General features: G+C 42.4%; 1 protein-coding gene across 1 annotated transcript in view; it reads right to left on the bottom strand.

Annotated features, from left to right (window-relative positions):
• Positions 1–16859: 16859 nt before the first annotated feature.
• The window catches only part of trabd2a (TraB domain containing 2A), a 214510-nt gene continuing 210655 nt past the window's right edge, over positions 16860–20714 (bottom strand). The window contains exon 7 of the mRNA XM_062031161.1: positions 16860–19883. Within this exon, the coding sequence (XP_061887145.1) occupies positions 19685–19883 (199 nt within the window). The 3' untranslated portion in view covers positions 16860–19684. The remainder of the gene's footprint in view (positions 19884–20714) is intronic.

The following is a 20714-nucleotide window of genomic DNA, read 5'->3' on the forward strand; positions in this document are numbered from 1 at the left end:
CATACTTGATCATTTCGCGACATTGCATATTTTTGCTGAAAGGATTTAGTAGAGAACATCGACGATAAAGTTCGCAACTTTTGGTTGCTGATAAAAAAGCCTTGCCTGTACCGGAAGTAGCGTGACGTCACAGGTTGTGGAGCTCCTCACATCTGCACATTGTTTACAATCATGGCCACCAGCAGCGAGAGCGATTCGGACCAAGAAAGCGACGATTTCCCTATTAATTTGAGCGAGGATGAAAGATTTGTGGATGAGGAAAGTGAGAGTGAAGGACTAGAGGGCAGTGGAAGCGATTCAGATAGGGAAGATGCTGTGAGAGGCGGGTGGGACCTGATATTCAGCTGGGAATGACTAAAACAGTAAATAAACACAAGACATATAAATACTCTATTAGCCACAACACAACCAGGCTTATGTTTAATATGCCACAAATTAATCCCGCATAACAAACACCTCCCCCCTCCCGTCCATATAACCCGCCAATACAAATCAAACACCTGCACAACACACTCAATCCCACAGCCCAAAGTACCGTTCACCTCCGCAAAGTTCATACAGCAGATATATTTCCCCAAAGTTACGTACGTGACATGCACATAACGGCACGCACGTACGGGCAAGCGATCAAATGTTTGGAAGCCGCAGCTGCGTACTCACGGTACGGCATATCCAACTCAAAGTCCTCCTGGTAAGAGTCTGTTGTCCCAGTTCTCCACAGGCCAATGGTAAAGCTTGACTGTCATCTTTCAGGAATGTAAACAATGAAACACCGGCAACGTGTTTGTGTTGCTGCAGCCTGCCGCTAATACACCCCTTCCCACCTACAGCTTTCTTCTTTGCTGTCTCCATTGTTCGTTAAACAAATTGCAAAAGATTCACCAACACAGATGTCCAGAATAATGTGGAATTTTGCGATGAAAACAGACGACTTAATAGCTGGTCACAATGGTGTCCCAAAATGTCCGCTACAATCCGTGACGTCACGCGCAGACGTCATCATACCGAGATGTTTTCAGCAGGATATTTCGCGGGAAATTTAAAATTGCACTTTATAAGTTAACCCGGCCGTATTGGCATGTGTTGCAATGTTAAGATTTCATCATTGATATATAAACTATCAGACTGCGTGGTCGGTAGTAGTGGGTTTCAGTAAGCCTTTAACTTTAACTATATGCTGAGGCTAAACTTCTATCAAGTCTGTATCTCTCCAATGCTAGATCCTGGACATATACATGTGTATTCATTGTGACAATAAAAGGCTTTTTATATTCTATTTTACATTTCATATCTTGCTCAGTGGTCTTGTGGTTAGAGTGTCCGCCCTGAGATCGGTAGGTCAGGAGTTTAAACCCCGGCCGAGTCATACCAAAGACTATAAAAATGGGACCCATTACCTGACTCAGCATCAAGGGTTGGAATTGGGGGTTGAATCACCAAAATGATTCCTGAGCACCGCTACCGCTGCTGCTCACTGCTCCCCTCACCTCCCAGGGGGTGGAACAAGAAAATGGGTCAAATGCAGAGGATAATTTCACCACACCTAGTGTGTCATCAATCAATCAATCAATCAATGTTTACTTATATAGCCCTAAATCACAAGTGTCTCAAAGGGCTGCACAAGCCACAACGACATCCTCGGCTCAGATCCCACATCAGGGCAAGAAAAAACTAAACCCAATGGGATAACAATGAAATAGTCTGTGACTATCAGTGGTACTTTAACTTTTACTCTATATCACATTAACAACTCCACTGCAATGCTGCTTTGACCCTTTGCGAGGATAGGATAGGTTAGACTTTGTTTGTCCCACAATTGGGTAATTATGTGGTTGCAATGCACATACAAAAAGTCCGCAAAAACACATGAAAACAAGAGGGGAAAAGCAAAGAACACAAACAACATAAAACACATTAAAATTACACTGCTAAAAAAGCAAAACAATGAAAAACCAAAAAATGTGCAATAAATAATGCATACTGCAAAACAAAAACACCAACTCAACACGCAATTTAACTACGGTGGCCTCAGCGGTGCTCCACGCCATTGTCTGCTGGGGTAGGGGCAACACAGCCAAAGACAGCAACAGACATAACAAAGCAACCAAGACAGCCGACTCAGTCCTAAGATGCCCACTAGCTCTCGGCCAATGTCCAATCAATGTCCAGACCGCGTGGATTATTGAGAATCCGTCCAGGGAGGAGACCCAAGTGTCCGATACATGCTCGCTTAGCCAGGGCTTCGTGAAGCTCGTCCATCCAAATCCTCAGCAGCCCCGTCTCTTCCGCCACATCTCCTCCGCTCTCTCCATGTGGACCCCGGAGTGGCAGAGAGCCAGCGGGTTGTCTCCGGTGCAAACATGGCTGACGCAGATCCAAAAGTTCACAAAAAAGCACCACAGAAGTCACAAAAGTGCCACCCCTTGTTGCACAGACCCAAAGGGGCTCGATTCAAAAAGCAAAAAACACTTAAAAACAAGATGGAAACATCAAGAGCACAAAAGAAGGATAAAAAAAAAGAGCAGAGCTCCTGCAACGAGCAGCTGTTACAGCCATTTAGTACACCGAGGCTGAAGGCTATAAACTACGCTATGAGTTACTTCGCTAACGTAATAATGGATTATATAACTTACTCGTCCATTACCGAACAGAGTAGGCACTGATCCAATTAAAAGTAGTTTTTAGAGAAATCATTCTTTATTTTGCCAGAAGATGATGAAGCTGTTCTCTTACATTAGAGGGTCAAGATAGCTACACAACAAATCAAGCTAAAATTGCTAGCAGTAGCAGTCACAACCTACTATAGATACTGCGGAGGGAGGTGTGGCCAGCGCGCCTGTAGGAGCAAAGGTCACCGCCTCTGTCTATGGTGCTGAGGACGAGCACCATCGGATAGGGGCGGGGCATGTGCTGACGGCGAGACACAGCTGGCAGGTGATTAGATTTCACAGGTGGTACGTGTTAATCTAATCATCTGTTGTCTTTAACAGTAAGCGGCCGGGAGCAGGAGGAGGAGAGGCATAACACAGAGGAGGACTGAAAAGTCGAGTGTCATGTGAATATATTGTGGAAAAATAAAACCATTGTCAAACCAGAACAACGGTCTCCAGCTGATGTGTGTGATCCACCAAACCTGCTAGGAGGAAACTTCCACAGATACGTTTTCATTGTCTCTTACATTAAAAGTAGTTTTTCGAAAGAAATCCATCTTTACAGGATTGTGAAACTGCAATCTTTGAAGTGTTTTGCTTTGCACAAACACGGAGCGACTTCTTCACAGTTGAAGGCACATTACCACAAATCATAAAATGTAAAAGTAAGGTACTTTTTACTTCAAATTAAGCTCAAAGTTTGTGTGACGACTTGTGCTGGTTAACGCAACCAACAACAAAGTATTTTCCTTTATTGGGTTTCATTGTGAACATCCATCCATCCATTTTCTATCGCTTGTCCCTTTCGGGGTGGCAGGGGATGCTGTGGCCTATCCCAGCTGCATTAGGGTGGAAGGTGGGGTACACCCTGGACAATTTGCCACCTCATGGCAGGGCCAACACAGATAGACAGACAACATTCACACTCACACTCGGGTCAATTTAGTGTACATGCTCCTACATAAATTAAAAATGCGAACTCGCGCAAATATGTTCAGATACAATTTCTACTATATATAGATAATCCGCTGACATCACAGGTCTTACAACGTCACAGGACAGAGCTAATTATTTAATAAATATCTCTGCAATGCCTCCACGGTTTGGGTTCAAATTTGCAGGATTTAACAACAGCAGGTACCATCAGGTTAGAAAAGTTGGTTTTGAATAATGAAGTGGCCCATTTAACGAGAACTTAAAGCTGCACTTTTTTTCTGAATTTTCCCTATCGTTCACAATCATTATGTAAGACAAGAAGATGGATTTATTAATATTTTCATCCACAAATCTTTCATCCTGGCTCAAATTAATGGGGTAATCGTCGCTTTCTCGGTCGGAATCGCTCTCGCTGCTGGTGTAAACAATGGGGAAATGTGAGGAGCCCTTCAACCTGCGACGTCACGCTACTTCCGGTACAGGCAAAGCTTTTTTATCAGCGACCAAAACTTTATCGTCGATGTTCTCTACTAAATCCTTTCAGCAAAAATATGGCAATATCGCGAAAGGATCAAGTATGACACATAGAATGGATCTGCTATCCCCGTTTAAATAAGAAAATTTCATTTCAGTAGGCCTTTAAAGGACCAATAGTGTCCAAATGACGGAAATGTCACCAATAAATTGTCGTTATCTATTTTTTTCTCCTGAAAATGAATCTGACAGTCATTTCCCATAATATCAATTAGTTTTTGAGTAATGGTCTTGGAATGTCCCCTTTCCATCGCCAGACTTGATACGTTGCCCCATCTTGGTGTGACTTCATCTACAGAACTGGAGCCTATTTCCCTTCATAGACAGTGTAGATAAAGGCATGTGGGATTAAAACATTTGTAGAAGAGGACACAAAAAAGAATACTAGCGGCTTATCTTCATTTTCCTCATTCCCATTTTCCATCGGTGCTCCTGATTTCCAGGATCACATTTGGCTTAACTCTTTGAATATTTTTCCCTATCCAAACTCTGACCAAAATCTTTCTTCTTTGAAGTCAGACTCATTCAAATGATCGCTGTAAATTACACTCCTTTCGTTTGATCTGTGTGACGACAGGGTCGCATCGTGGTGCGAGGTGTTCTCCCAGGAATGCACACGGGCTCGGACACAGCTTGCAGGTAGGAAAATTATTTATTTAGGAACTAAACATGCAGGAAAAAAACAAAGACGTGCACAAGGCACATAAGGCAAAAACAAAAGGGCTAGCGTGGGAGCTAGCAAGCAAAATTAGCCTAGCGTAAAAACTAGCAGCTAAAGCACAGGAAACATACGTCGTCATCTGTTGTGTGAAAACAAACTACGAAGCCAGACCGACTGGTTGGGGAGGCAAGCTTTAAATAATAATGTCAATCATGAAAAACAGGTGCGCGTCGGGAACACCCGCGGCAGGTGAAAATAATCAGTAACTATGGTAACCAAACTGAGAAGTGCTTAAACAGGAACTAGAAAGAGATCACGACTAACAGAAAAAACACAAGTGACTAGAAAACGTAAACAGAAATATGATCCGGGCAGCGGATCAAAACAGTACCCCCCCCTTAAGGGACAGATCCCAGATGTCCCCTGGAAAAACTAAAAAATCCCCCCCGACTACAAGGCAGTTCACAAGTCAAGGGAGGGAGGAGGGAGGAATTGGCGGAGGGTCGCCAGGCCACGTGTCCCCGAATCCACCGGGGAAGGGTCAGGTGGCGGCGGCGAATGGAACGCCGAGGCGGGCGACCACGGAAAGACCACATTCGTGGCCGCCGAGAAGGTGGGCGTGAGTGGCGCCAGAAGTTCAGCAGCCTCTGAGTCCTGCAACAAAGTCTTGGATGTCGCTGCTGTTTGCGCCACTGGCGTCCATTACCTGACCTCTGAGAGAGCTGCTTGCGCAGCCGGACCACTCGAGGTCGCTGAGACGTCGCCATGGAAGCGGTAGGTGTCGACGTCGCCGTGGCAGCCGGAGGAGTCGACGTCGCCGTGGCAGCCGGAGGAGTCGACGTCGCCGTGGCAGCCGGAGGAGTCGCTGTCGTGGCAGCCGGAGTCGCCGCTGTCGTGGCAGCCGGAGTCGCTGTCATGGCAGCCGGAGTCACAGTCGTGGCAGACGGAGTCGCAGTCGTGGCAGCCGGAGTCGCAGTCGTGGCAGCCGGAGTCACAGTCGTGGCAGCAGGAGTCGCTGTCGTGGCAGCAGGAGTCGCTGTCGTGGCAGCCGAAGCAGGAGGCGGTGCTGGTGCGAGAACCAGCTGAGGAGTTGGTGCGAGAACCAGTCGAGGAGTTGGTGCTGGTGCGAGAACCAGTCGAGGAGCAGGTGCTGGTGCGAGAACCAGTCGAGGAGCAGGTGCTGGTGCGAGAACCAGTCGAGGAGCAGGTGCTGGTGCGAGAACCAGTCGAGGAGCAGGTGCTGGTGCGAGAACCAGTCGAGGAGCAGGTACTGGTGTGGGAACCAGCCGAGGTGCAGGTACTGGTGTTGGAACCAGCCGAGGTGCAGGTGGCCTAGCTGGCGGTTGCGGCTTAGCAGGCCGAAAAACCGGTGGTGGCGGCCGGGCAGGTGGTTGCGTTCTAGCACGCAGACGGACTGGTGGCGGTGGCCGAGCAGGAGGTTGTGGCTTAGCCCGCCGAAGGACAGGTGGCGGTGGCCGAGCAGGAGGTTGCGGCTTAGCCCGCCGAAAGACAGGTGGCGGTGGCCGAGCAGGAGGTTGCGGCTTAGCACGTCGTTGTGCCACCCCACTCGCACAGCTCCCAGTACTAGCCCCCCCCCCCTCAAAAAGCGGATCCCAGACGCGCTCCTTGCGGTTTGGAACCGTCTTCAAGGGTGGGTGGAGGGAGGTCAGGCGGAGGGCAGAATCCTCTCCTCTAAATTGTCCAAAATGTCTATTCTTACTCCCCACTTGAGACTGGGTGGGAGCACAGGGGGAAAAAAATATGTGCAGTGGGCGGGGCAATAGTCACTGGGGGTGGAGCTAGAAAGTCAGGTGACTGGGACTGACTAGATTTAGATTTAACAAAAATGTCCTGATAATGTTTTATCTTAGAATTAAAGTCCTTAGGAAGCAGCTGACAAAAAGGAGTAGAAGAATTAAAAAAAAAATCTTCGTCTCTGACGTCATCCACAGTGGGCGGGATGACGTCATCCGTGCGGGTCTCCAGCTGACTGACAGCCCAATCGGTGAATTGTTTGGCGAAGTGGTCGATTGGGTTGCCAAACATCTGAGAAGGGGAATCTTGGGCTGAAGGTAGCTTACTGTGTAGTGGTGGAGGAGTCTGTGGGAGTGGCGCGTCTTGGCAGCGAAGTGAAGACCTCTTGGGCGGCTTCCGTCTTCGCTGACGCGTCCGGTGGTGCGGAGGTGTGGCGATGTCCTCGGGCCATACGGAGTTGACTGGGACCAATCTTCCGTTAGGACCCCAGATCAGGTCCTGGCGCTCCGAGGGGGAATAGCGGAGAGTCTCCGCCTCCATCGCTCGCAACACCATCCACGCACCTTCGTCCATCTCCTCCGACGTGCTTGCTGCGGGAGAACTTTTTGCTGGCTTCGTACTGTGACGACGGGGTCGCATCGTGGTGCGAGGTGTTCTCCCAGGAATGCACACGGGCTCGGACACAGCTTGCAGGTAGGAAAATTATTTATTTAGGAACTAAACATGCAGGAAAAAAACAAAGACGTGCACAAGGCACATAAGGCAAAAACAAAAGGGCTACCGTGGGAGCTAGCAAGCAAAATTAGCCTAGCGTAAAAACTAGCAGCTAAAGCACAGGAAACATACGTCGTCATCTGTTGTGTGAAAACAAACTACGAAGCCAGACCGACTGGTTGGGGAGGCAAGCTTTAAATAATAATGTCATTCATGAAAAACAAGTGCGCGTCGGGAACACCCGCGGCAGGTGAAAATAATCAGTAACTATGGTAACCAAACTGAGAAGTGCTTAAACAGGAACTAGAAAGAGATCACGACTAACAGAAAAAACACAAGTGACTAGAAAACGTAAACAGAAATATGATCCGGGCAGCGGATCATAACAATCTGTCCCATTTTGCGTGAGACAATTTGACAAAACACATACTATGCAATTTGAAATTGCCTCCGGTCTTTTGTAGGTGACGTCAGCAGGCTGATACAGGCCCGCCCACATTTTGGAGCTTAAAGTAGGTGTTCCAAAATGAGAAAACAAGCCTAAAATCACTAAGGTGTCTATTTTGAGGAGAATTATACCTGTAGGAATAATTTTTAGGTCCAGAACTATGAAATAAGTGTTTATGTTGCCACCATTAGAGGGGCCCTTTAAAACAACACCAGAAATGCAACAGAACCAACCTTTTACTCTCATCCGTATCAAAAAGGAAATCTGAGAACAAAAAGTCAACAGTCCCCTCTGGTAAAGCTGGAACGCGGACTGCTAATATTTATAAACCCAAGGAGATTTCTTATGTAAATATACTAGGGGCACTTATTACATGACTGATGTACTGATAATAGCTTAGAAACACTCTGACCAGAGCTACACTTGCAAAATAAACTGAAGTCATTCTAAAATGAGCTTTTACCTTCTGAACTGGAGGGTCTGGATCTTGATAGCGCTGGACAAAATCACGTGTTCAGGTAGATTAGTAATCACTGGCCAAAACAAAACCCATCCACGTGAGGACGGAATTAATAACAGGAAATCATTAAAGTTGTTAAAACCGGGAACTCTTGACGTATCCCATCTCTTATAAATGAAGCGATTCATTCGCAGGCACCTCTCTGACAAGTGTGACAAAGCAAAGCAATATTTTTGGAAAATCTCCAGAATCATTAAGCGATCACGTTCCACCCTAAAATGAAGAATCGTAATACGCGCTATTAGATGCCATGTCTTAGTTGAACCCACCGCACAGGAAGCAGACGTCTGCGGGGACATCTGCTTTCAATTCCTACAGGTTGGCGTTGTCCTCTCGTCACTTCTTTCATTCTCCAACCTTGTGTGGTGTTCATTTGTACATGTTTTTCCTCTAAGTCTGCATTAGTGTTGTCCCGATACCAATATGTTGGTATCGGTACCAGTACCAAAATTAATTAGATACTTTTCGGTACTTATTGGTATTTTTCTAAATAAAGGGGATCCCAACAAAATTGCATTATTGGCTTTATTTTAACAAAAAATCTTAGGGTACATTAAACATATGTTTCTTATTGCAAGTTTGTCCTCAAATAAAATATTGAACATACAAGACAACTTGTCTTTTATTAGCAAGTCAGCAAACAAAGGCTCCTAATTTGGCTGCTGATGTATGCAGTAACATAATGTGTCAAATTTACATTCTATTATTTTGTCAAAATTATTAAGGACAAGTGGTAGAAAATGAATTATTAATCTACTTGTTCATTTACTGTTAATATCTGCTTACTCTCCCTTTTAACATGTTCTATCTACACTTCTGTTCAAATGTAATAATCACTTATTCTTCTGTTGTTTGATACTTTACATTAGTTTTGGATGATACCACAAATTTGGGTATCGAACCGATACCAAGTCGTTACAGGATCATACATTGGTCATATTCAAAGTCCTCATGTGAACCAGGGACATATTTACTGAATTTATAAACATAACATACATTTAAACAACAAAAGAAGATGTGATGCCAAAAAATATCGCTGTAATCATAATAGTAGACCTTGGTATCATTACAGAGGATGTTCGGTGTAGATCAGACCTGGGCATTGTACGGCCCGCGGGCCGCATCCGTCCCTTTGCACATCCCTGTCCGGCCCGCGTGAGGCCAATCATAAATTACAAAATAAATTTCAAAAAGTATCTATGTCGAGTGTGCAATACAACGGTGCTGCTTTTGTTTTGAAAAGCGTTATTTGTATTACTTCCGTGTGGACGTATGCGCGTGTGCGATTGTGAGTGAATTGAACGGCGCAATTACAAATTACAAAATAAAGTTTAAAAAACATCTATGTCGTGCGCGCAATACAACTGTGCTGCTTTTATTTTGAAATGTGTTATTTATGCCGTATGTCCGGGGGGAACCTGTGAGTGAAGGTGCATAGAGACAAGTGATGAGACGCTAAAAAATGAAAAGTTGATGAGGAATGGCGTGTTTCCAACAAGACATGGACTGCCAAGTATTTCTTTACATAAATTAATGGTAAAGCCGTGTGCTTAATGTGTGGTACACAGCTTGCTGTGTTTAAATATCATTTTAATCGCCACTACACGAAGAAACACGAGGGAAAATACCGGAATGTGTCTGATGAAGCGCGCGCAAGGGAGGCTGATGCGTTGATGGTAAAACTGCAAACCCAACAAGGACTTTGTGCCATATTTCACACCCCCAGAGATGCAGCCGTCAGGACAAGTTTCGTCATTTCTCACAAAAGCGCTAGAAAAAGTAAGGCGTTTTCTGACGGAGAGTTTATTAAGGAGTGCTTATTGGACTTTGTTGCGCTGATAATGCCCGGAGACATGGACTGTTTTTCGCTAACTTTGGATGAGAGCTCTGATGCAGTCAATTAAAGAGACAACCACAGGTAATGACTTGTTCACAGAGGTAAATGGGTGTTGGGACAAGCTGGCAGGTGTGACAATCCAATCCACTTTATTTATATAGCACATTTAAACAACAAAATGTTTCCAAAGTGCTGCACAACAATATTACTAACAATATTCAAATATTATCCGTAGCTCCACCAACGACTGAATAAAAAGAAAAAACAATTACATATAAAACCAATATAAAAAAACTATATAAAATAAATATGATTAAAAACTATTTTTAACAACAGATGGTTGTCCAAATCTGATGGGGAAAAATGTTGGATAATGCAGGATAAAGTGACCATCAAAAGCAATCTGCTTTTGTATAAAGTTAAGTTAGGTTAAATTAAATTATTATTATTATTATTGATTATTATTATTATTATCATCATTATTATTTATCTTACGGTATATCAAAAATAATATTGAGCAAAATGTAATTGAAATATTGTCGTGTGGCCCTCCAGCAGTGCCCGGGTTGCTTATGCGGCCCCCGGTGAAATTTAATTGCCCACCCCTGGTGTAGATCCACCAATGGCGTTTGTTTACATTTTGACGCCGGTGAGCTACAGTGTAGTGAAGCATGTTTAGCTATTCCTCATCCTGCAGGGATGATCATTGTAAGAAACTTACTTTATTTGTTGGGGTGGCGGACCGGTACTTTTCAGAGGCGGTATAGTACCGAATATGATTCATTAGTATTGCGGTAATATACTAATACCGGAATACCGTACAACCCTAGTCTGCATTGTTTGTAAATTAAAACCAAACTGTTTTCTGTAAAATGTCGTATTTTTTTCTCTTTCACCAAAATGTGCACAATAATTACCGTTTTACATATTTTTGGACATGCAGAAGTTGCCCTTACTTAATGATGCAACTTATTAACTTCAATATGTGACATTTTTGTTTGCCTTTAAAAGAAGTTTGAAAAGGATGGGTCTTGTATTTGGGGTGTAGAGTAGGGCTGTTCACGCGATGTGCGCAGTTCTCTGCCATACTTAGGGGAAGAGATGTAAAATGTCAATTAATGTGTTACGAACTCGCATGGCTGCCGTTTTTTGTGACCCCAAGATGCAAGAACCAGGAGGACGATGAGCAGGTGAGATGATTTGAATTCCTCAAACAGAGAGGGAAGCAGTCTTGCATGTAACAGTTACCAACATAAAGTGATCTTCGAGCACCGAGGAGTGCTCGAGACAAAGCATAAAGAGGACACGCTGATTGGCAGCAGGTGTGGACCGCCTGCCAATCAACGGCAGGTGAGTGATCAGTGCTCAGAGACAAACAGGAAATGGAACAAAATAAGAGCACTGATAAGTAAATACAAAAAAACAAGGAGACAAACAGAAATGAATTGACAGATCAGCATATAATGTCTACAAATGTCATTTCAGGGTGCTTTATGTGACATTTAGTCCGAGCACCTTCTTGCTCCATCACTTTTAGGGCTGTAATACCAAGTTCCCCTTAACATAGTCACCGTTTAATTTAGTTTTAGTGATAATTTTTGACACTAATTTATTTTACTTTTAGTCATATTTTAGTCATGTAAATGCATTTAATTTGATCTGGTTTTAGTTTAAAAAATTACTCAACATTTTAGTCGTCTAAAATTACAGAAAATGCTGTCGACTAAAATATAAAGGATAACACATCTCCGAAGCTGCCTCTAAAACCACTGGTATGGAGGTTGTTGCAGAGCATCTCAAAAACTAAATTCATAACAAGACCTCCACTCCATTAATATATCAATAAGTACATTTCACACTAACCTTGCCGTGTGTTATTATTTTATCTGAAATTAAACTTGTTTTTTCATGTTGAATAATATATGACAAAAACGGTCATATGTATAACAAAGTACTTTCATTCTATATTGGGTATGACTACACTACTGTCTTGTTTGAATACAACAAGTGTGCTGAGGGCATTGATTATATTGCACTGTACAGCAATCTTGCTTATAAAATTGGCAGACAAGCTCGCCCATGTTGTGCAACAAAAGTAGTGGTAGAGTGTGGGGGGGCGTGGCCTGCGGACCGGCAGCGAAGCGGGGTGTGCCAGGACCGGCTTCGAGATCAGCTGCAGGTGCGTAGATGACACAGCTGAGAGTGTTTGTCTGATCACCTGTCGCTCTGTTAAAGGCAGCAGTCGGGAAGAAGAGGGGGGGTTGTTGTTGATGGTGGAACACGAACACGAACGAGAGTGAGAGCGAGACGGACAGAACTGGCAAGACCTGATGGGGGAAAAGGACAAGAAGAAACTATTATTGCAAAATAAATCATTGTGAAGCTGTCATGTCCGTTCTTGGTGGTCCAACGAACCCGGAGGAGCAAGGTCTCCACATAGAGTAAGTGGTCTTGCTCCTGCTCTATCGTCTTTAATAGTAATAGTAATTCAGTACAGTATGAGTCATTTCTAAATATCAGCTTTGGTCTACTTACTGTTGCGTAGATGTGTGGGTGGTTAACCTGCAGACAGTGCGTCCATATGTCTTTTATTTCTTGCAGGTTTAGAAGACATTGTATAGAGGTGTGTAACAATACAGTAGGTATGTAACGATATGAGAGTTTCATACCACGGTTATTGTGACCAAAGTTATCACGGTTATCATTATAATTATGGTATTGTTGAATGTGCTCAAAAAGTACTTGCAAACACTGAAATCTTTTGTCCAAGTTATATATATATATATATATATATATATATATATATATATATATATATATATATATATATATATATATATATATATATATATATATATATATATATATATATATATATATATATATATATAATATTATTATTATTATTTTATTTTTATTTTGTATTAATCAATATAACAAAACAATACTCAGCAGCACGGTGGCAGAGGGGTTAGTGCGTCTGCCTCACAATACGAAGGTCCCGAGTAGTCGTGAGTTCAATCCCGGCCTCGGGATGTTTCTGTGTGGAGTTTGCATGTTCTCCCCATGACTGCGTGGGTTCCCTCCGGGTACTCCGGCTTCCTCCCACCTCCAAAGACATGCACCTGGGGATAGGTTGATTGGCAACACTAAATTGGCCCTAGTGTGTGAATGTGAGTGTGAATGTTGTCTGTCTATCTGTGTTGGCCCTGCGATGAGGTGGCGACTTGTCCAGGGTGTACCCCGCCTTCCGCCCGATTGTAGCTGAGATAGGCTCCAGCGCCCCCCGCGACCCCGAAGGGAATAAGCGTTAGAAAATGGATGGATGGATGGATACTCAGCAATAACATAACAATGCAATCCAATTCCAAAACCAAACCCGACCCAGCAATAAACAGAGCAATTGAGAGGAGACACAAACACGACACAGAACAAACCAAAAGTAGTGAAACAAAAATTAATATTATCAACAACAGTATCAATATTAGTTACAATTTCAACATAGCAGTGATTAAAAATCCCTCATTGACATTATCATTAGACATTTATAAAAAAAAAAAAAAAAAAACTGTCACAGTGGCTTACACTTGCATCGCATCTCATAAGCTTGACAACACACTGTGTCCAATATTTTCACAAAGATAAAATAAGTCATATTTTTGGTTCATTTAATAGTTAATACAAATGTACATTATTGCAATCAGTTGATAAAACATTGTCCTTTACAATTATAAAAGCTTTTTACAAAAATCTACTACTCTGCTTGCATGTCAGCAGACTGGGGTAGATCCTGCTGAAATCCTATGTATTGAATGAATAGAGAATCGTTTTGAATCGGGAAAAAAAATCGTTTTTGAATCGAGAATCGTGTTGAATTGAAAAAAAAAATCGATTTTGAATCGAATCGTGACCCCAAGAAACGATATTGAATCAAATCGTGGGACACTCAAAGATTCACAGCCCTAATACAGTATGTATATATATATATATATATAGAAATATATAGAAATATATATATATATATATATATATATATATATATATATATATATATATTTTTTTTTTTTTTTTTTAAATTATAATTAAAATAAATACACACACTGTTAGAAAACCCACTATTTTGCATGTCTTGTGTTTCTTTTGCTTTAGTGACAGTCTTTAAGTCTCAGTATTTATCTGTATTAATGGCTAGGCTTTTGTTGTTTTAAATATTGGTTTGTACTGCACCACTTAAATATTTATTGAAATGAAAAGTGCGTAACAAAAGCAATGTATTATAATTATGTATTATTTCTGGCAGGGGCGTTGTGTCCTACTCTGTTCAGCGGTCCTCGAATGCACTGCAAAAACACCTTGATTTCGTATTTCTCTGAGAGAAGATCGATTATCATAATTCCGTTCTCAGAGAGCACAGCTTGTAGGTTCAATGTCCTCAACTGAATGTCTTAGTTGCTCAGACAGTAACGTGTTTGTTGTATAAGTTTAGATTTGGGAATGCTGTTTAGTAGCGAGGAAACATGTTCAAGTTTTCATGTTAGCATTTCAGCTAGCGAGCTGGCAACAGTAAATTAGTTTATCAAAGCGCATTTATCAATCTTGGTTTTTGATCATTTAGATAAAAGGGGTAATACTAACGGTCGGTAGTTTTGCTGTGGTCATCATTATTACCTTTTATAGTTACATCTGATAGTGCTGGACAAAATCAATTAACCACCAATTATTGTAAAAATGGTCATTTCTCAAATGATGTCAGTCAGTGTCACTTTAACATTCAACAGATTTATTTTGTCCTATTCATTTTCAGTAAAGCACTTTGTGCCAATGTCACCCTTGCCTCTAGTGAGATCACCTGAGACACTAAATACCAGAGATGTCCGATAATGGCTTTTTTGCCGATATCCGATATACCGATATTGTCCAACTCTTGATTACCGATTTCGATATCAACCGATACCGATATATACAGTCGTGGAATTAACACATTATTATGCCTAATTCTGTTGTGATGCCCTCGCTGGATGCATTAAACAATGTAACAAGGTTTTCCAAAATAAATCAACTCAAGTTATGGAAAAAAATGCCAACATGGCACTGCCATATTTATTATTGAAGTCACAAAGTGCATTATTTTTTTTTTTCAAGCCTCAAAACAGCAGCTTGGAATTTGGGACATGCTCTCCCTGAGAGAGCATGAGGAGGTTGAGGTGGGTGGGGTTGGGGTGGCGGGGTTTCTGGGGTAGGGGGTGGCGGGGGGTGTATATTGTAGCGTCCCGGAAGAGTTAGTGCTGCAAGGAGTTCTGGGTATTTGTTCTGTTGTGTTTATGTTGTGTTACGGTGCGGATGTTCTCCCGAAATGTGTTTGTCATTCTTGTTTGGTGTGGGTTCACAGTCTGGCGCATATTTGTAACAGTGTTAAAGTTGTTTATACCTCCACCCTCAGTCTGACCTGTATGGCTGTTGACCAAGTATGCATTGCATTCACTTGTGTGTGAAAAGCCGTAGATATTATGTGACTGGGCCGGCATGCAAAGGCAGTGCCTTTAAAGTTTATTGGCACTCTGTACTTCTCCTTACATCTGTGTACACAGCGGCGTTTTAAAAAGTCATAAATTTTACTTTTTGAAACCGATACCGATCATTTCCGATATTACATTTTAAAGCATTTATCGGATATTATCGGACATCTCTACTAAATACCCTCTGCAAATGCTTAAGAAGCCGGCATAGACAACAAGTCCAATGCCAAAGGTTTCAAGTTGTCATAAAAAAACACTTTTTTCCAGCCAAAAATCTATCCCTGTGTGACAAGTGATGGGTTTTGAACGCTCTCGTCTGCTGTCTTACAATGCAGACACAAAGAGGCCTTATTTTTAGTTTTTATGAGGCACTTTGACAGAAACTTCTGCTTCTGGTTCTTCAGTTTCTTCCCATCTTCCTCCCCATCTTCAGGCTCATCCTCTTGTTGTGAATGTGACTGACTAGATTGGATGACATATTGCTCCTCATGTTTAAGCAGTGCTTGGGTAATGTCATCAGCCACATCAACAAGGGTTTCACAGACACTTGGGTTGACAAAGCAGGCGGCTGCTACTTTTCATCAGTTGGATCTAAGCCCCAAGCAAAGCGCTGGTATATGCTTCCTTTCATCTTCCGTGCAAGTGTAGCTAGGAAAACGCTTGCGTGTGTTCTAATCATGTCAGACTTGATGACAAACAACAAAGATGACTATTTTTGGAGAAATGATGATACACAACCATATCTTTTTGAACCCGAATGAACGGAGGATGAACTGCTGCTTCTAGAAGCGAGCACGAAGAAGAGGGTGAAACGTTGGAGCTGATAGAGTGAGGTGAAAGCTACTCGAAGCTGCAAATGTGGAATATGGAGACAAGCTATTTTGACATAAATGGCATGACCAACAGGTATGTGCTCCAATCACTCTATCACAAAAAAATAAGAGTTGTAGATATTATTGGAAACTCAAGACAGCCATGACATTATGTTCTTTACAAGTGTATGTAAACGTTTGACCACGACTGTAAGTCCCTCAACCTTAAATGGCATTGATTGGAAAAGTGTCTTGTCAGCAGATGCGAGCAAGAGGAGGCAATTAGACAAGTGAACGGCATTCATGTGTTTGTTGTTTCTTGCCTTAGTGACACACAAGCTATGTTTGTTCAGGGTGTTGTGTTACACTCAGTAGAACAGTCTGAAGTCACACTCCATTATTAATGCTGTTGCAAAAGTTGTATTGATCACTTCACTGTCAGTGCCCTTTAGACTTGCTTACTCGTGACCAGGTGTAAAAAAATTACAGCCACGTTGTCCAAAACAGTAAGACTTGTGCAGACATAGAACAATAATCCTTGAAGAATTTGAGCAGTTTGAAAACCAAAAGAATCCGTTGCGAAATCAAAGTGCAAACTAAAAATTGGCTTTCTTTTCCTGTTGATGTAACAAACCAATTGACGCTCATTTCCTGCCCGTATAACAACAGCTTGGGTTTCCTGTTTGTTTCCTGCAAGATGGACACGCTGGACTTGTTCGTGGCCGACCGACGTGCACACATCACACGGCGTATTAAAAGCTGCCTTATCACAGCACATTAACCTCACGTAAACACGGGCATGAACTCGGGTCACGACAAGGTGGTGGCATGCAAAGAATAAACACAGCCAACCTAGATAAATATTTTATTGTTGCCATGGTAATACTAAACAATCTTATAATCTAAGTGACATGTGAAAGCCTTTGAAACATAGAATTAATGATATATGTTCACTGTCCAATCAAAAGCATGTATCTATTATGTTTATATATTTAAAAAATAAAAATAAAAATTGGAGATGCATTCTTTTCACTGGATTTGCGTTGAGTGTATGACAAAATGTTTAATGAAAAACTGAGTTAGCCAACCAGAAGGAGCACTGAATTTTTGGGGAATTTTGCCTATCGTTCACAATCATTATGAAATGTACTCTTAACTCGTAAATCAACGTAAATAAAAGTCAGCTTACAGCGGAGCCAATTGGAGGTCCTCTATTCAGCCCATAAAACCCAATAAATAACCATCCAAAAAGCGGCAACAATACTCTATTGAACATTAACCAAGTATTAGTGATATTGTTATTATAAGCGCTAACGCAGACCAAGTATTTATAGTGGTGCCGTGATCACAAGCTTCCGTGCCAATGTTGACATGATCGACTGATGTTTCGTTTCATTTCCGTACCCGTCAAACTTTATCGTAGATCATAAATCATGGATAGTAGAAGGTTGAGGACGTATCCCGACAAGTTGGTATACTTTGACAGCCAATTTAAACCCGGATATGGCGAGAACGACACGAAAAGACGCTTGTTTCCACTCCCTTTTTCTTCATCTAAATGGGAATATATGACGATGCTAGCAGTCTGCATCCTAACGACAGCAGACCGTGTACAGTAAGTGATGTTTTATTATGTTTGTTGGCTCTCATGAAGCCTGCAGTAAGTAATAATCAGTGATATTGTGGGGGGAAAAGTGTGCCGCGTATGCTTAAAATGATCAAGGTACGTAAATATTTTGGGCGGCATGGCGTAGTGGGTAGAGCGCCCGTGTCAGAAACCTGGGGGTTGCAGGTTCGCTCCCCGCCTCTTACCATGTCGTTGTGTCCTTGGGCAGGACACTTCACCCTTGCCCCCGGTGCCGCTCACACCGGTGAATGAATGTTGAATGAATGATAGGTGGTGGTCGGAGGGGCTGTAGGCGCAAATTGGCAGCCACTCTTCCGTCAGTCTTCCCCAGGGCAGCTGTGGCTACAAAAAGTAGCTTACCACCACCAGGTGTGAATGAATGATGGGTTTTTAACATGTAAAGCGACTTTGGGTACTTAGAAAAGCGCTATATAAATCGCAGGTATTATTATTATTATTATTATATTTAAATGTTATTATAAATGTGCCTGTTACTACATAACTGTGAAGTCGCTTCATAGCGGTCCCACTGACAGACACTTCACAGGGCCGTTTTAACAAAGTTTTAATGCACATATGTTTTTATCAAAGTCTTTTTGGTTCGCAGAACGTGACCTTTCAGTCGCGTCCGTATCCTCTCTCTCTCTCCGCTCCCGGCTGCTCACTGTTAAAGACAACAGATGATTAGATTACCACGTACCACCAGTGAAATCTAATCACCTGCCAGCTGTGTCTCACCGTCAGCACATGCCCCGCCCCAATCCGATGGTGCTCCGCCCTCAACACCATCGACAGAGGCGGTGACCTTTGCTCCTCTCGGCGCGCTGATCACACTTTCCCTCCACAATAACATTTTTATTTATATCATGAATATGCAACCTTATTAGAGGTGTTTGGATGTTTTTAAGGGCTTTATAGGCAGAATAGAGCGGCTCTCATAGGCTCCATTGTAAGCGGACTTTTGATCGCATTTATTTAATATTTAGAATGTATTAAAAAAAACAAAAAACAAACATCCTTTGTCATGTCTTTCATAATTATTGTGAACTATAGGCAAAATTCCCAACAAAGTTCAGTGCCCCTTTAAAGGAAAAGTAATGCAGTTAAATAAATTAAACAATTATATTGAAAAGAAAACCACAATAACAACCAAGCAAGTGAGACACACAAAAGTACAATATCACGTGTCTGTTCCAAGAAAATAGCATTTAAGTGACACTTCAGAAAATTGTGGCTAATTGCTGATTTATTTTTAATCTGTTTGTATAGTCACGAATGGCAACATGTGATATATTTTATTTTTGATCGTACTAAAAATACATCTATAGTATTTAAACAATATATACAAATGTCCCCTGATGTGGTAGGCTATTCTGTAGCAGTAAACACAATAATTCTTCTAATAAGGAAGAATAAATACAAGTCTGAAAACACTGCGGGTGGTAAGGCCAGGAGGCTTAAGAGCTGATAGATAAAACACACACACACACACACACACACACACACACACACACACACACACACACACACACACACACACACACACACACACACACACACACACACACACACACACACACACACACACGTACATGTCCATACCCCCAGTTTGTCAGAGAGATGCTTCGCTCCATGTACTTCTACTAAAGGAGTCCGTGTGTACAACAAATACTCTACTGGAGCAACATAGTCCATGTCTGATGGACGGCAATCAGCGACACACACAGGAGGACGAGTGAGGATGAGGATAACGACGAGGCAGATGGTAGGTTATAATAGTTGTAGTGGTTGAAGACTCTGCTGGGAGGCTTCACTGTGATGTAACCGTTGATGATGCGAACCACCGGGGGAGGCGGAGACTGGGGCACGGCACTGTGAAGACAACAAAGTAGAGAAGCAGACAGTTAAAACTAGTTAAAAAAACAAGCTAAATATATACATACAGTCGTGGTCAAAAGTTTACATACACTGGTAAAGAACATAATGTCATGGCTGTCTTGAGTTTCCAATCATTTCTACAACTAACCGAGGTATGTACGTACCCGACTTGGTGAAGCAGTACCAGCATAGCACTGCTAGTTTGCACCATACTGACGCAGAATTAGTCGACAACGCCCGCCAAGGACATCAAAATATTTTTTTTAAACAACCGACATTTATCCATGAGAATATGGTAGATACCTACTCAGTGGCCTAGAGGTTAGAGTGTCTGCCCTGAGATCGGTAGGTTGTGAGTTCAAACCCCGGCCGAGTCATACCAAAGACTATAAAAATGGGATCCATTACCTCCCTGCTTGGCACTCAGCATCAAGGGTTGGAATTGGGGGTTAAATCACCAAAAATTATTCCCGGGCGCGGCCACCGCTGCTGCTCACTGCTCTCCTCAGCTCCCAGCTAATAGTCTCAGAAAGCTGGCGTGCACAAGCTAGCAAGCTACGGAGTTTGCCGCCAATGTATTTCTTGTAACGTATGTACAAAGGAGTACGGAAGCTGGACAAATAAGATGCCAAAAACCAACCACTTTCATGTGGTATTGGACGGAAAGGAGGACTTTTTTTATCCTTCATTTGAAAATGCGGACGTTATCAGCACCACTGTCTGATTCCAATCAATGCAAGTCATCAGAATCAGGTAATACACCAACTTATATTCTTGTCTTCATGAAAGAAAGGAATCTATATGTGTTAAACATGCTTGCATTAT

The sequence above is a fragment of the Entelurus aequoreus genome, linkage group LG21, assembly GCF_033978785.1.
Source record: "Entelurus aequoreus isolate RoL-2023_Sb linkage group LG21, RoL_Eaeq_v1.1, whole genome shotgun sequence".
In the NCBI taxonomy this organism is placed as follows: domain Eukaryota; kingdom Metazoa; phylum Chordata; class Actinopteri; order Syngnathiformes; family Syngnathidae; genus Entelurus; species Entelurus aequoreus.